The sequence below is a fragment of the Leopardus geoffroyi genome, chromosome A2 (assembly GCF_018350155.1).
Source record: "Leopardus geoffroyi isolate Oge1 chromosome A2, O.geoffroyi_Oge1_pat1.0, whole genome shotgun sequence".
NCBI lineage: Eukaryota > Metazoa > Chordata > Mammalia > Carnivora > Felidae > Leopardus > Leopardus geoffroyi.
Genome location: NC_059331.1, coordinates 164,131,421 through 164,147,818, shown reverse-complemented (window position 1 = coordinate 164,147,818; position 16,398 = coordinate 164,131,421). Strand labels below are relative to the sequence as shown.

General features: G+C 52.8%; 1 protein-coding gene across 4 annotated transcripts in view; it reads left to right on the top strand.

The window, feature by feature from the left end:
* Positions 1–1,893: 1,893 nt before the first annotated feature.
* The window catches only part of PRKAG2 (protein kinase AMP-activated non-catalytic subunit gamma 2), a 263,354-nt gene continuing 248,849 nt past the window's right edge, over positions 1,894–16,398 (top strand). For 2 of the 4 annotated variants that reach the window (XM_045496231.1, XM_045496230.1), the window contains exon 1: positions 4,212–5,083. In XM_045496231.1, coding sequence (XP_045352187.1) covers positions 4,970–5,083 — 114 coding nt within the window. In that variant the 5' untranslated portion in view covers positions 4,212–4,969. Of the gene's footprint in view, positions 5,084–16,398 lie in introns of all 4 variants that reach the window. The other 2 variants (XM_045496234.1, XM_045496232.1) reach the window with 2 other exon arrangements.

Here is a 16,398-nt window from a genome sequence, read left to right as displayed (position 1 = left end):
TATTTTGCTAAGTTTATTTATTTTAAGAGAGAGAAAGTGTGAGCGAGGGAGGGGTAGAGAGAGAGAGAGAGAGAGAGAGAGAGAGAGACTCCCAAACAGGCTCCACACTGTGAGCTTGGAGCCTAGTGCGGAGCTCGAACCCTGTAACCGCGAGATCATTACCGGAGCCCAAGCCGGACGCTCAACCGACTGAGCCACCCAGGCGCCTCGCGTCTTTAATTTTCAATTCACCGGGCAATGATACTTCCGAAAAGTTAAATAAAAAAGCGATGACCGAGGCAATAAAATCAACAAAGATGTACAAAATATATAATCAAGACAAAATACAAGAGTCTGTTAAAGGGGCCTTAGCAATCTTCCAAAGATTCTCTCACAGATGGGGGAGGAAGTGACGTGCTCACGGTGACAATAGACCAGCGGCAGTGCTGGGACAGGACTCGAGTCACGCCCCTGGAGCCCGCAAGGTGGGTCCCCCCGCACCCCTCAGTCCTGGTTGGCCTCCGTTTCTCACCCTTCCATCCATCAGAAGGTCAGGGCCGCACCGGGGGAGGCGAATGCAGTCTCTGCCCCGGGTTAAAATTCAAGGGAGTGCCAAAAAACTCAGTCATCACCATAAGTAATATTTCAATGAGGTTATTTTTTTTTTTTTATAGGCAAGGTGATGCTGCGGTAACAACTAATTATCAAAATCTCAGTGGCCTGACCCACATCAATCAAGTCCGACGCAAGCTGTCCTCCCCTTTCTTACTGAGCACCATCCGGAACACGTGGTCTCTAAGATCAGAGCAGCAGAGGAAAAGAAAGCGGAGGGAGAATACCAACTCCTCACCGCTTGACCCGGAAATAATTCCCGCTAAATCTACTCCCATTTCATTGGCCAGAATTAATTACATCCTATCCTAACTGCCAGAGCACTGGAAAACGTAGAGAATCACACAGATATTCGGCGACCCAAGAGCCTCTGCTTTCCTCTTGGTGTAAGGGAATATATGTGTATATATATTACATATAGTATATGTAGTATGTTATAAACTTATTGTGTATGAACTTAGGTATGTAAACTTTATATTTTATATACGAACTTTATATAGATTACATATAAACCTAATATGTAAGATTATTATACGTACAGACTTGTTATATATATATATATATATGATATATTTATACATTTATTTATATATATAAACTGATATGTCAGGTACACTTCATACCAAAAAAAGTCCGAATTTTTCATAAAGACAGGGTCAGTAAAAGTGCATAAGATTATTATACATGTAGACTTGTTATATATATATAAACTTATATGTAGATACATTTTATACCAAAAAAATCAGAATTTTTCATAAAGACAGGATCAGTAAAAGTGCATAAGATTATTATGCATATAGACTTGTTATATATATACTTATATATATATAAACTTATATGTAGATACATGTTATACCAAAAAAAAATCAGAACTTTTCATAAAGACAGGGTCAGTAAAAGTGCATATGATTCTTATGCATATAGACTTGTTATATATTTATATATATAAACTTATATGTAGGTAAACTTTATACCAAAAGAAAGTCGGAATTTTTCATAAAGAGGATCTATAAAAGTGCTGACCTGAGCAATACTAGAGACAGGCAAAAGGCAAAATCAGCAATGCTTGTCTTCATTTAAAATTTTGAGCATGGGTGGCTCAGTTGGTTAAGGGTTCAACTTCAGCTCAGGTCATGATCTTGGGGTTCGTGGGTTCGAGCTCCGGGCAGGGCTCTGCACTGTCAGCGTGGGGCCTGCTTGGGATTCTCTCTCCCTCCCTGTCCCTCCCCCACTCGTGCTTTCCCTTTCTCTCTCTCAAAATAAACACACTTAAAAAAACGTTTTAACATTTTGTATATTCTGTTCAGCATCGATTTTATTGCATTATTTTTGCAAAGGAAGTCATAGATCCGCGAGTTCAGCAACAATCAGTGGGAAGGGTTTCCTCGACACTGCTGCTTGGCAAGCCACAGGATGGGGTTTCGGAAGGCACCCCAAAGCGAAACATTCAGAAAAATTCCATTTTTAAGGCTTGTTTATTTTTGAGAGAGAGAAGAGAGAATGAGCAGGGGAGCGGCAGTGAGAAAGGGGGACAGAGGATCCGAAGCAGGATAGCACAGAGCCCGATGTGGGGCCCGAACCCACACACCGTGAGCTTGTGACCTGAGTGGAAGTGAGACGCTTAACGGACTGAGCTACCCAGGCACCCCCTCAGAAAAATTCAATCTTAAGACTGCACTGATTGAAGACCTATGATCAATTTATGCATATCTTATCGGAAGGAAAAACAATGGTAAGCTTCTGGCACCGTCCGTAAGAAACACCCAGATTTCAGAGATATTAACAACCACAAAAGGCTCTTAAAACGCCAGCAACATGGTAAAACATTTTAATTTAGGGTTCCCGGGCACTAAAGTCTGCACTCCAACAAAATAAACTCAGAGAACAAATCAATTTTATTAATGAATGACTGGGCATAGGTACACGGATCGACTGACCCAAGTATGTATTAAAACAACTGCTAACCACTTCCCATCACCAGGGACAGGGCCCAGGCAAAGCGTTGCGCAGTGGCTTCCTGGTTCTGAATCCCTTCCTGGTTCTGAATCCCTTCCTGGTGGCTCTTCTCGACTTCTCTTGCCTGTCTACTCGCCCCTTCCCACCCGTCCATCTTTCCTCCCCAAATCAGTTCTCATCAAATGGAGTGACTTGCACGGCCTGGCAAATTATTACCGCGACAGGGATTAAAACTTTAAGCAAAAGGGGTGAACTTTAAGTGACAGTTGGGGAGTAATTTTGAGTGGGTAAGGGTGGGCTCCCTTGGTCGCAAAGGTAAAGCCCCCTCTTCCTTTTCAACCAACCAGGCGTTTAGGGGAATGATGTGGTCTTAGGTCTCCCCCACCAACCAGTCAGAAAAAGGTCAAGGCCTGAAATTCCACACCCGTGGGGCCGGGATGGCCACCGGATTTTTGAACCCAGACTAGTGGGCTCCAGAACGCTTAACCTTCGGTCAAGCAAGGCGTGCTCTAGGATTTTCCAGTCTGGCTTCGCTCTAGACTGGAGAGCAGGGGAGAAAGAGAAGGAGGATTAAAAAAAAAAAAACCCCATGAACCAAGGAACCCCCCAGACTGCAGGGGATTTTAGACCAGATGATGGAACGTGAATCGGAAGGAAAATAGGAAAGATGGCTGAAACACGGGGCTTCTGGCTGGGTGGGAAGCGCCACCTAAGGGGGTCCCTGAAGCGGGCTAATTCCTCCTCCTCTGAGTGGGGGGAGGGGGCACTCGGCGAATCTCCGCATCCGCATCCGGACAGGAGTTGAGGCTGCGTCCTCACCTTCTTCCTCTGGGTAACCCTGATTTTCTGATTACGGGGAGAGGTGGAGCTGACGTCAGCATTCAAGGCGCTGGAGTGACTTTGGGAGTCACTTCGTCCTCAGAACCTAGAGCCAGAAAGGAGGCGGCTCCCTACCCAGCATTCACCCCTCTTGCGGCCGGGGGCCGAGGTCGCGCCATCCTGGGGCCCTCGGAAGGGGGACGCCACCACGGACGCCCCCGGCCCTCCGCTACCGGCCGTGCTACGGTGGCAACGCAGGGGCACGTGGAAGCCTCGCCCGCGATTTCCGCCCCCGTTGATTTCCGCAGTCCCAGCAAGTCCGCGTTCGGGGCGGCGCGGGGCTGCGGCTCCTGCGCCCGCACTTACCGCCGCCCCACCGCGCACCCCTCGGCGCACCCGAGAATGCCGGGTGTCAGGCGGGTGGGGTGGGGTGTGAACCCCGCTCCCCGGTAACCCCGACCGCTCTCCGGGCGCCTGCGGGTCCGCACGCCGGGTGGGGAGGGGCCCGGGGCCGCGGTTTTCCCGGAAGCAAGTGCGGGTCAGTGCGCGTCCCGCCGCAAGCCCCGGCTTCCGCCGCTGCGGGGTGGCCCGGCAGGGCGCGGCGGCGTCGCAGGGGGCTCGGGCCAGGAGCCAGACCCCGGGGGACGAGATGCTGCGCGAATCAGCTCCAGGCCGGTCCCGCGCCGCCGCGGCCGGGAGACCCCGCCCGCCGGGCAGGCGACAGCGTGCGGCGACCCGGGGGCGGCACGGGGAGCGGGCGAGCGGCGTGCGCCGTGCACTTCCTGTTCAGTGCACGCGGCCTTCCACCGCCCCGCGCTCGCCCAGCCTGCCGGGCCGCGCCGCCCCTCGCCGCCGGCTCCCTATCCCCGGGACGCGGCGCGGCGGTGGGACGCAGCGGGCGCGCCCTCCGGCTGGCAGGGCCGCGCCAGCCGAGCCGCCGCCCGAACTTCGGCGCGCAGCCGAGCGGAGAGCCCAATTGCCGGGGCGTTCGCGTTTGCGCCTCCTCCTCCCTCCCCTCCGCCCCATCTCGCCCAGAAGGGGGACGGGCCGAGTTCCAGGCTCGGGGCTGGTTCGTTCTGCGGCCCAGGATTATATTTACACACACACTGTCCCACTCTCGCCAGATTGTCCGCTTCGGCGCAGGCACGGGAGGGTTGTTTTCCAAAGTACCGTCTTTCCCTGCACCTGCCTTTCAGATCACCTCTGGGAACCTGTGGGAGGAGCTGACAGGGTGGACGATGTTGCTTCGCTTTGCAAAAGGAAGAAAACTTTGTCACCCAGAGGGAGACCTCTGCCACGCGTAACCCGGAGAGAGACCGAGAACCAGGACAGGCTTTGGCTTTGATTTTGCATCGATGAGCCCGTAAGGAGGAAGAGGACACGTGAACTCAGCGCACACGCCGACCGCCATCCTCCCCGGTGGCGGCGGCCCCAGGTACCTGCGCCACCTTCCCTCCCCGCGGAAGTCCCCACGCGGTGTCTCCGGGGTGGAAGGCTAATCATCAAGAGCGCGCGGCTCGAGGCCAACGGCAGGGGCCGGGCGAGGAAGGAGAGGACCGAACTGCAGGAACGAGTTACCCGGAATTAACTTCTGGTTAAAGTTATGGGAAGCTCGGCCATGGACACCAAGAAGAAGAAAGAGGTTTCCAGCCCCGGCGAGAGCAGCGGCAAAAAAAATCCCAGCCAGAAGAGGCGTTCGCTGCGAGTGCACATCCCGGTGAGTGCCAGCAGCGCGGTGCCCGGCTCCCCACCCTCGCCCGGTCGTCTACCCCGGCGCCGAAGCGGTTAACGCGGGACGCCCCGCGCGCGCCGTGCGTGCCCCTCCTGTCACTTTGGGCCGCCCGGGGATGGGTGCCGGCGCGGGGTCGAGCTGGGCCGCCACTCCCGGGCTCCATCTCTCTCGGCGACCGTCAGCGGGGGCGCGGGAGGGGGCGCGCGGGGCGGCCGGTGGCGGGCTGGGCGTAGCCCCGGATCCCGCCTGGTGCGGGTGCTGGGGGGCGGCGCGTAGTGTTGTTTTGTTGAAAAAGGACGGTGTGGACTGCGCTCCGAGGAGGTGGAGTCGCGCGCGGCTGCCGGGGCCGGAGGGGCGGGGCAGTGGGCGGGGACAGCGCGCGGGAGGCGGGGTGGGGGGGGGGATGTGTGTGGTTGTGTAGCTGCGCCCCGAAACGGACCTTCCCCCTTCCCAGTTCCCCTCGGGGTGTGCCTGGGCCCGGGGCGCCGGGGGGGGGGGTTCCTCTGCAGCCATTCCTTTTGCCTGTCCCCCGGAGCACATTTCGGGCATTTGGGGGTTCGGGACTCCCTAACGCGTGCGGGGCTGCCACGAACTTCAGCCCCGGCCACGCCGGCAGCCCCGCCCGGACTTTGGCGACTTCGATCGGTCTGCGGCTCGACTCTGTCCAACTGGAGGGAGCGCCGGGAGGGGGCGTGCGCCCACCCTGGGTTTTGGCTACCCAGGGGAGCCGCGGCCTTCCCCAGCGTCCCCATCGGGAAGTCAGGTGGTGGGGCGTGCGGCGCAGCCCCTACGGGCACTCGAGAGAACCCCCCAACTGGGTCACGCCCCTGACCTCCACCAGCCAAGTAAATGTTTGTCCAGATACACGGACGGACGGACGCACGCACACAGGCCCAAACATACACACAGAGCGGTGGGCTCCCGTGAAGAATGTTGGTTCTCTCCCTGGGGACGTTTAGTTCTCTCTCGGGGGATGACCGGTTCTGGGCACCGGGTGGGAGTGCGAGGTGAGTCCCAACCTCTGAGGACTGCCTCCGGCAGGGCTGGGGAGGGGCTGCTGGCCTCTCACTTCCCCCCTGCGAACCCCGTTAGGCACTTTCCTTCAGGGTTTGTTGAACAAAGCCCCCCCACCCCTTTCCCTTCCGTGTGTGCGTACACTCCCGCCTTATAGCGACGTTGAAATAAAACAATTCACGGGAAAGCTCTTGCGAACGTAAATAGTGTGGAATGAATGTATGGTTGTCACATCTGCGTCAGGGCAACTGGTTTTAAAAAGAGAGACCTAGAGAGAAGAAAATGACACTGCCCAGTGTCAGGCCATATTGTACCGAGGCCGACTGGTGAGGACGGTTCCAGATGCGGTGTTGGGGCCGCTGGAGGGGCAGTGCTGGTGGTGAGTGCGGGACAAAGTCCGGAACCCAGAAAAAGACTTGAGGGGCCACGCTGTGAAAGTGGGAAGGCCACGGTGTAGCTGGAATCCTCTGACCACCCTTCTTGCTGCTGGACGTGATTTTGGCTGCTTTCCACAACCTTCTTGGCATGATCCATCCCATACCCAGAAGTGCTTTTCACTCAGTTGTCCCACACATGTGTCTAGTGCTCTGGTTGATGGCGAGATCAGGGGTGAAAGAGAGGGTCTCTGTCTTCTTCCTTATAGGGCTTGTATTTGCTGGTGGGACCGGCGGGGGCGAGCTTCTTCTCGTTGACCATCTAGTAATTGCCTGTTGACCGCTGCACCGGGTTGGTGAGAGTCATACTCTAGTTGGGGAAATATGGCATTCAGACAGATGCTGGCACATGACCCAAGGGCATCCGATGACCGGTGCTGACAGCCACTGCTTTCAGAGGGGAGAGAGGGAGAGGGGACAGCGTACTGACGTGTTCCGAGAGACATCAGACCCAGAGGTGGTAGGCAGGACAGAGCCACGTGTGAGAAGCCTGGATTACTCCCACCAGCGAACCAGCTGGAGCACCTCCATGAGTTGGGGGTTGGATGATGGCTTCCGGGTACAGCAAAGAGCCCCCCTTCTCATGGAAGAAAGGGTGTGGGAATCAGAAACGGAGTGAGGCCCCATCAAGGAGGGCCCTGAAGTAAGGTTGCCAGATTTAGCAAATAAAAATTTTGGACAAACAAGGAATAACTTTTTAGTACGTGAATGTCCCATGCGCCATTTGGGATGAACTTGTGCTGAAAACATCATCCATCGTTGTCTGAAATCCCAGCTTGGGTGTCCTGTATCTTTCCGGGCAGCTCTCACTGGTCCAGTGCACTCTCAGGAAAGAGCCCTCATGAGGTCCCCAGTGTGTCCACACAGCTTGTCTATGCACTGAATTGGATTGAGTCCCTTTTGGACATGATTAGATTAGCCCCAGTCTTTCCTCCCGTATCTGGTGCATAAACAGAACCATGACCTAGGGTCTCGGGGTGTTGCAGTCACGGTGAACCTCCCTCCCAGGCTCTGATTATCTTACCGTCTTTGCCCTCCTTGCTACCCATAGCACCTGCTGTGCCCTGAGACACCAGAATGGGGGATCCATTTCCGAGGTTGCCCTAGGGCCTGTGGGTTATAGCAGGTAACAGAGACCTGGAATCACGAACTATAGTGACTGATGAACTGAACGCGATGAAGGGAGAATGGCCCTTGGGCCTGATGGAGGATGAAGCCTGGCTTGGTTTTAGTCCCTTCCTTAGGTGGCCGGGCTCACCCCTTTCTGGCAAAGGGGAAGGTGGGAGAGAGGGGAGGAAGGGGAAGCGGGAGTTCCGACTCCTCTGGGGGTTGCCCGGGGCCCGTAAAGGAACGAGATGGGCGCCATGTTTAGAATGGTGGTGGGTTGGCGCCTCGCCCTGGTTCTCTTCCCTCAACCTTCCTCCCCAGTGTAAAGCAGGAATAATGATGAAGGTGGTGGGAATGGTTTTGGAAAGTAACTCCTTGGAAGCCTAGCCGTGTGTGGCATTCTGCCAGAACTTTGCCAGAGAAACTGTTGTCTGGAGAAGGTATATTCTTTTTTTTTTTTTTTTTTTGGTACCGGAAGAAGCAGCTTCTCTATTAATGCTGAAATTCATATGTGCCAGACCTTTTTAAATTGATAACTGGGGACCGGCATACTGCGGGTCTTTGGAACTGTTTACAAGCCAGTGATAGAGCAGGAGGCCATGGGGGAGGGAAGGGCTTCAGAGAGGAGGACTCTGCAGGAGCCTGAGGGGACATCGAGGCAGGCCTGCAGGAGCTCAGGCTCCAGGCAGTGGCCCGGTATTTACCGCCAATGGAAGGCATGGGTCCCCGGGCCTCCTGGGAGAGGTGCTCCAGAAATCCTTCACGGTCGATGGAGACACACTAAACTAGAGCCAAGAGTAGCTGGCTGGTCGCAGAAGGTTGTGAACACAGCACTTGGCTCGGGCAGGCCGGTCATTCGTGATGGCTTTGCCCGTGGAGGGAAGCCTGACACTGCTTGAGGCCCAGCGCCTTCTACATGGGGGATGCGCCTGTGACTTGCATGTGACCAATAGCCTCCATCCAACCACTTCCACTCTGTTCAGGGACCCCAGAAGGGGGGTGGGGCATGGGCTGGACGTAGGCGGGACCAGAGCCACCCTTCTGCCCCCCGGGGCGTGGAGGACCGAGTGCCTAGAGTGCTGGCTACCTGTCACATCACTAAAATACCGCAGCCTGAGCCTCAGTGAAAGGCAAGGGATGCCATGCGGTACAGGGAGGGTGTCGCTTTTGTTCTTGGCCTTGGCCTTGGTCAGGTTGTACCCCTTGAACAAAATTTGTTGAGTAGGGGTTTCAGGCAGGGTTTTCTGTGGTTCCTGGACCAGCTTAAGTACAAGCACCCATTGTTTGTTTACTACATAAAATCCTGAGTAACAGCCCAGACCTACTGAATCAGAATCTCTGAGGAGCGGGACCCTGGTTCCGTGTTTCGGATAAGTTCTCCAGGTGTGTCTTATGCTTACAGTGGTGTAAATATTAAAATAATGGTTTTTCAACTTCCCCAGTGTTAGTACTGATCTGTTTCTTCTACCCCTGTGAGTTATTCTTTCTACCTGTCTATCTGTTTAGGTATCCATTCATCCATCTGTCCATCCACCCATCCATCTACTTATGTATCTGCCTGTCTATCTATCTATCTATCTATCTATCTATCTATCATCTATCCATCCATCCATCTACGTATGTATGTATGTATGTATGTATGTATGTATCTATCTATCTATCTATCTATCTATCTATCATCTATCCACTTATCCATCCATCCATCCACCCATCCATTTATGTATCTATCTATCCATCTATCTATCCATCTATCCATCTACTTATGTATCTGTCTGTCTATCATCTATCTATCTATCCATCCATCCATCCATCCATCCACCCATCTATCTATCCATCCATCCATTTATCCATCCATCCATCTACCCATCCACCTACTTATGTATGTATATATGTATGTATCTATCTATCTATCATCTATCTTATCTATCTATCATGTATCCATCCATCCATCCATCCATCCATCCATCCATCTATCTACTTATGTATCTGCTTGTCTGTCTATCTATCTATCTATCTATCTATCTATCTATCTATCTATCAGCTGTACATCCATCCATCCATCTTCATGTCTGTCATGTATACTTTTCCAGTTGTCATTGGGAAGAGATGTCCTTGACTACTGACTCTTGAACAATGGTAAGATACTTCTGGCTCCCAAATAAATATGGAAGCCCACATCCACCCCCAGCCAGGGTAGCCCAGTGCGGGCCAGCCTGTCAGGGCACAACGGAATGTTTCTTGATTCTGCCCTATGGTGCATCTTGGACGCCCTGAGTGTCGGCTCTTCTAGGGCCCAGAGTATGATATCAGGACACTCAAGCTTCAGGCGAAGCTCCCCAGCGACGGAGTCTCCAGAACTGTCCTGTGGCTCCAGGGTTTATGAATGAGGGCGGGGTGCCCCTCCACAGCTTGTAGGATGTGAGTGTGGCTGACTGGGGAGTGGGCTTCCTGAAGCATGGGCATGGCACGTTGGCTGAATGCCAGGAAGGCACAGTCGGGCGCCGAGCCTGTGGAGGGAATGGGCGGGAAGAGCATGGATAAAGAAGTCCCCTTCCTTGTGGGCTCTGCCCTGTGGCTTGTGCACACATCTCCAGGGACCAGCTCCCTTAGCGATATAAGCAGAGCATGCACAAAACTAAGGGAGTTGCTGAGTCACCGTTCCGTGCCCTGGGGTGTGCCCTCGGGCTGGGATACACCCTTATCTCATCCCCCCACCCCACTTCACCGGTGGCCCCACTGAGAACAAGCACACCCCCCCCCCCCCCCATCCCAAGGTTGGATGACAGGTGGAAATGGAATGTGAGAGCCCAGCCTCTGCTGCCCGGTGCTCGCTGGGTCCTAGTACCCCATCTGTGGAGGGGTTCGAGACCCTTGAGCAAACCAGGCTCTGATGACCTCTGCAACTGTGGACGTCATGGAACATGATTTCAGCAAGCGGACATCTCTAGTACTCAGGTAGCAAAGACAGAAGCAGCCACCCAATATGGCTCGAATGCTCAGTATCCTGTCTTCCCACATGTTAGGGTTTTCGTTGCTTTGCAAGTAGCTCCCCCGCCCTGCTTGCTTTGAGCTGGCCTCCTCCTGGGGTGAAACCCAGCAGAGCTATATTCTACTGCTAACGTCCAGCCAGAGGTAGGACTTCTGAGGTTCCTAACCCCCAGATGGACTGAAGGAGCACAAAAGCACTTGGCCCTTACCTTCTCACCCGCTCAGACCTCATCCCATAACTTCTAATTTTTTTTTAATGTTTTTTTTTTTTAATTTTTTAAATGTTTATTTCTGAGACAGAGAGAGACAGAGACAGACAGAGCATGAGTAGGGGAGGGGCACAGAGAGAGAGAGGGAGACACGGAATCTGAAGCAGGCTCCAGGCTCCGAGCTGTCGGCACAGACCCCGACGCGGGGCTCGAACTCACGAACCGCGAGATCGTGACCTGAGCCGAAGTCAGAGGCTCGACCGACTGAGCCACCCAGGCGCCCCTTTAATGTTTATTTTTGAGAGAGAGAGAGAGAGAGAAACAGAGTGCAAGAGGGGGAGGGGCAGAGAGAGAGGGAGACAGAAATTGAAGCAGGTTCTAGGCTCCAAGCTGTCAGCACAGACCCCGACACGGGGCTCAAACCCACGAACCGTGAGATCGTGACCTGAGCTGAAGTCGGACGCTCGACCGACTGAGCCACCCAGGCGCCCCCATCCCATAACTTCTAAATCGGTTTGTATCTTCTCAAACCATTCAGACGAATACATGTGCTTTTCCATGAGGCTGTTTCCCTGACTGTTTTCTTTTACTTTTCCCATTTTTCCTTTTTGATTTGTTCAGCTCACTGCCAACGATGTTCTGTTTCTGGGCACCATTTTACTTTTATGGGGGCGACCCTGGTTACTAAACAGGGCAGCCGTCCCTACAGAGCTGGGTTAGAATCCAGCTCTGTTTCCCCATTCCCCTCCAGCCCCCCTCCCTTTGACCCAGAACAGTGAATATGATGGCATGCGAAAACACCACTTGTCTCCTGCCTCTTTCGAGACGGTGGCCCAAACCGTCTTGAAACCCCATGATGCCAAACCAGAGGTCAAATTGTCGTCAAGGTCTTTTAAAATCTAGGGCAAATCAAGGCCCATGAGGCGCAGAGCCGTCAAGAGCTGAGACCGAGTCCTTAATTTGCTTGGTGAACTGACTGTGATCTTCCTCTAACGGGGCAGAGGAGCCTTGTGACGGTCAAGCTGTGTCCCTGAGGCTTACCCACGGGGATCCTTAGAGACCCCACTGCACAGCATATGCAGCTGGAACAGAGGAAGGGGTCGGCTCTTCCCGGGCCCGGCTTGGCCTCCAGGGGACAGCTGGCGTGGCCCAAGGCGACATGGGTAATCCCAACCTCACTACCTCGTTCTTCCACTGCCTACTTTGAAAATAATTTGGTCTCCATTCTTTTCCTTCCTGTTGACAGGAAGCCCTTCTCTGCTGGCTCAGGGGCTTGTCACAGACCAATCAGATATCATCCAGGCTTTGGGGTTTCTGCCAGGGCCTCTGTGTTTTGATGTACTCTGACCTGGCAGTGAGGTTGCTGGACAGTGTGCAGCAGAGACCGATTTGCTCTTGGTGGCCCCAGGGGTCCAGCCTTTTTTCCATGAGGCCAAGGCTGTGGGAAGCCCTGCATCGCTGTCCCCTTGCTGCGGAGGGGGAGCGCGGAGAGGGTTCAGCCGGCTGCAGAGCCCAGCTCAGGACAGCACTGGGGTGACCTCCCTTTGTGCGGAGCGGGGGTGGGAGGAGGGTGGGGGGATGGGGGGGCCAGAGAAAGGACACAACCCGGCCATGGGACACCGACTTCTTAGTCTTGAAAGAGAAGGAGGGCTGGGGTTCACATTTACCGGTGGGTAGGGTTAAAGCTGGCACCGGGAAGCCAGTCGATTCATTTCTGTCTGTTTTCCAGGCGATGCGGTGGTTCTCAGGATACAGAGATGAACAGGGTCATGGGTTGAATTGTGTCCCCCAAAAAATCTGCTGAAGTCCTAACTCCTTGGTGCCTGTGCACGGGACCTTATTTGGAAATAGGGTCTCTGCGTGTGTGATTAGCCGGGTTAAGATGAGGCCATTAGGCCGGGCCCCTAACCCAGGATGACTGGCGCCCTTCTATGAAGAGAAGGGCGCAGACACTGAGGGAAGGTCATGCGAGGACAGGGGCAGCTCTGGGTTCCTTCCTCTTGGTTTCACCCCTTGCGGCATGGGCCACGCGACAGCCACCGGGTCGGGGCCTTGAGGTTGTGATCACCTGGCCCCATTCTTGTCTGCAGCATATTATGTAATCAAACACCCCAGAGAGATTCCTCCTCGAAATTCAGACACTGCTCGATGGGTAGTTTCATTCATAGTAGCTATGACTGATCAATATCATCGATTGTAAGATACCACCTGGGATGGCAGGGTTGTCGTCAGATTTGGCTAACACTGATGGACCACTTGCCATGTGGCAGGCCTGTATTTTTATATAAGCCACCTCTCTATCTCACCAATCAGCCTACTGTTATCGGTGTTCCTAGCCTCACCGTAGACAAAGGGGATAGGCTGTCTTTGGCTCACGGCTATTCTAGCCTAACCCGCCTAGAAAACTCTCGGTTGTGTTTTCACTGGGTTTTTGATGTCTCTGCTTGGCCCCACTCCAGCCCCAGGCCTTTGATGCCTCGAGACCAGTCCAGGCAGCGTGGCAGCATGGGGGTGGGAGGTAAGGACTGCTCAGTAGGAAGGGGACACCACCCCATGTGATGGGCGCGCAAGAAACGAAACACCTGGTCTGGACAGCTGCCCTCTAGTGGTTTGCCAGGTCTCAGTACACTTTACGTGGCTCCTACATTTTTATTTCTATTTAATTTAATTTTTTTTTGAGAGAGCACGTATGCTCATGTGCACGAGTGTGGGAGGGGCAGAAAGAGAAGGTGAGAGAGAGAATCCCAAGCAGCTCAGCACAGAGCGCGATTCGGGGCTCAGTCTCAAGCCCATGAGATCACGACCTGAGCCAAGATCAAGAGTCGGACGCTCAGCCGACTGAGCCACTCAGACGCCCCAGTGGCTCCTACATTTTTTAGAGGAAGGTCATTGAAAGCAATTCTTTATCTTTCTCATCTCAAAAAGAAACAATCCACCTTCTATAATTTCATAGCTCTTTATGCTGTAGGTCTTTTTCATTTTTTTTTAATAATGGAATATTCGAATAAGTACTAAACCAGGAATTGGAAAATCCTGTGTCGAGTCTTTTGCCAAATAGCCACAGAGCTCTCTCTTGGTAGGTCAGCAGACGCTTCACGAAGGCCTGTTGTGTGCCAGGCACTGTGCAAGCCTCAGAGAGGACGATTGTGACCTTCTCCCGACCAGGCTTAGAGGCTGCAGAGGAGCCTTGAACATCTGTCACCATATCAGTTCACCTGTGCTGCCATCCAAACACCCCAGGGGCGCCTGGGTGGCTCAGTTGGTTGAGCCTCCAACTTTGGCTCAAGTCACGATCTCGCAGTCTGGGAGTTCGAGCCCCGCGTCGGGCTCACTGATACCAACCTGCTTCAGATCCTTGGCCCCCCTGTCTCTCTGCCCCTCCTCCGCTTGTGCTCACTCTCTCTTAGAAATAAATAAACATTAAAAAACAACAACGACCCAAAACATAGTGCCTTAAAACAACACACGTTTGCTATTTCTGAAGTATATAGAGTATATATAATAATTAGTATTATACATAATCAACATGATTATATTATTACATAAATACATATTAACATGTAGCTATATAAATATAACCTATTGACATGTTATTGAATTCTATGTAAGACGATATGAAGGTCTTAAGTGGGTTTATATATTACATAATAACATTATTTAATAATTAATGTTATATAATTAATATATACTTGTTTTAATTATATAACTAACATATAGGAGTGTATTTAGTTTATAACGTGGATGTGTAATTCTTCTATGCTGAGAACGTGTACGAGAATTGCAGTCTGGGTCTCCATTGGGCTCCAGCAAGGAAGCAGAGCTTCCCAGAAGACAGGTGGGCTCCGGGGGGCTTTGAGTGACACAGGAGTGGTGGAACTGGGTCCTCGCAAAGCTGGGCATCTGACGGGGTCGCCCAACCTTCCGTTTCATCGCCGGAGACGGGCGAGTGTCAGAGGTGCCGTTTGGCTCGTGGGGAGAGGTCAGTGCCAGGAGGACAGAGAAGTTGCTTTCCTTGTCACTTTTCTCTGCTTGTGAAGTGTATTTTGAGATTGACATGAGTGTGGGGCACAGGAAATAGAATGTTCTCAGCTCACAGACAGAGGGTAATGCCGGGCAGCTGTACCAAACCGGTCTCAGGGAGTGACCCAGCCAGGTGACTTCCCTGCCAGGGGCCAGAGAAGGTGGGGGAGCTGACCGGGAACCCCTCAGAATGAAGAGGCAGCCTCGGGAGGTTAAGGGACTTGCCAGAGGTCACGTGATTGGCCAGGGCCAAAGCAGGGAGGACAAACCAGGTTTCCTCCTGGAGGGATGTTGGGGAGCGAGGCGAGCCTTTGTGGCAGGGAAGGCGTCTGGAGAGCCACAGTCCCATCTGCCTGCCCCACTGTGGCTCTCTGCCAGAGAGACCTACACCTTGGGTTAGATCAGAAAACAAAGTCAAAGCAGTTCTGTTTTCAGTGGCTGAAAAAATGAATTAAAAAAAGAATTTATTACCATAATAAAATCATAATAAACAAAATGCAGAAACTTAAGGTCCAACGGACATATTTGGTTGTATGCCTATTTAATGGTGAGCTACCCTCAAATGATCTTTGTTACTCTCACCTAAACATTGCTCTTAGCTAACGATTTTGGGCCTGTAGCTTTGGTCCTCTGGTGGCGGGGGAAGGAAAGAAAGCCAGATGGGGCAGAGGGAGAAGTTAGACTGTGAAGGAGTCACAACGAAGACCTTAGCTGACCCGCTGGAACATTCTGGAACCGGGATGGTCCTTCAGAGTTGTCCTGGATTGGCGCAAGGGTGGCCAGACTTTTGTCTCCTTAATTAGATCACATGCTCCCTGAGGATAGCATGCTTCCATGCCCTTGCCCCTGGGAAACCACCTCCGTGCGGCCAATTCGAACATTGACATTGAGGATATTGGTGAGGAAATGCAGAAGCCCGAGTCACTGGGGGAAAGAAAAAAATATGAGCAGTCTTGGAGAATCTGAATGCTTGGTTCCCTCGGTCTGCTAATACTGAAAAATCTGGGTGAATCCATTATCTACAAATCTTATGAAAACATCATTTTCAGGCAAACCATGTTTTGTTGGCTCAATAAAAGAGCAATTTTTTAGGACCGTTATTATATTCGTTCTTTTTTCCCTTCATCTCCGACCTGAGAAAGTTATTTGGGCTTTTGCTCAGGCTAACTGACTTGTTAAGAGTGTCGTAAATATGTCAGGCGGTATTTTAGATGGCATCGCGATCATTCTCTCATTAGAACCCGGGCCGGCACCTAGACGGACGTAAGATGCCCTCCCAAGCAGAGAGGGAGGGGACGGTTGGCCCCAAGGCCAGGTACCAGCCTCTCGGCCTCACCGCCTTTAGACCAGAGGAGGGGGGAGCCTCCCCCACCCAGGCAACAGACACGGACTTAGCTGTTACTTGTGTGACTGTCTCTAGAACAGAATCCTTTGCGTGAGCAGGGAAACCGTGGTGGTTTTCATCTGCTCTGTAGAAGGGTGTCGTGGTAGGGGGTGTAGGTTTGGGCGTCAAAGGCCAGCGTTGCAA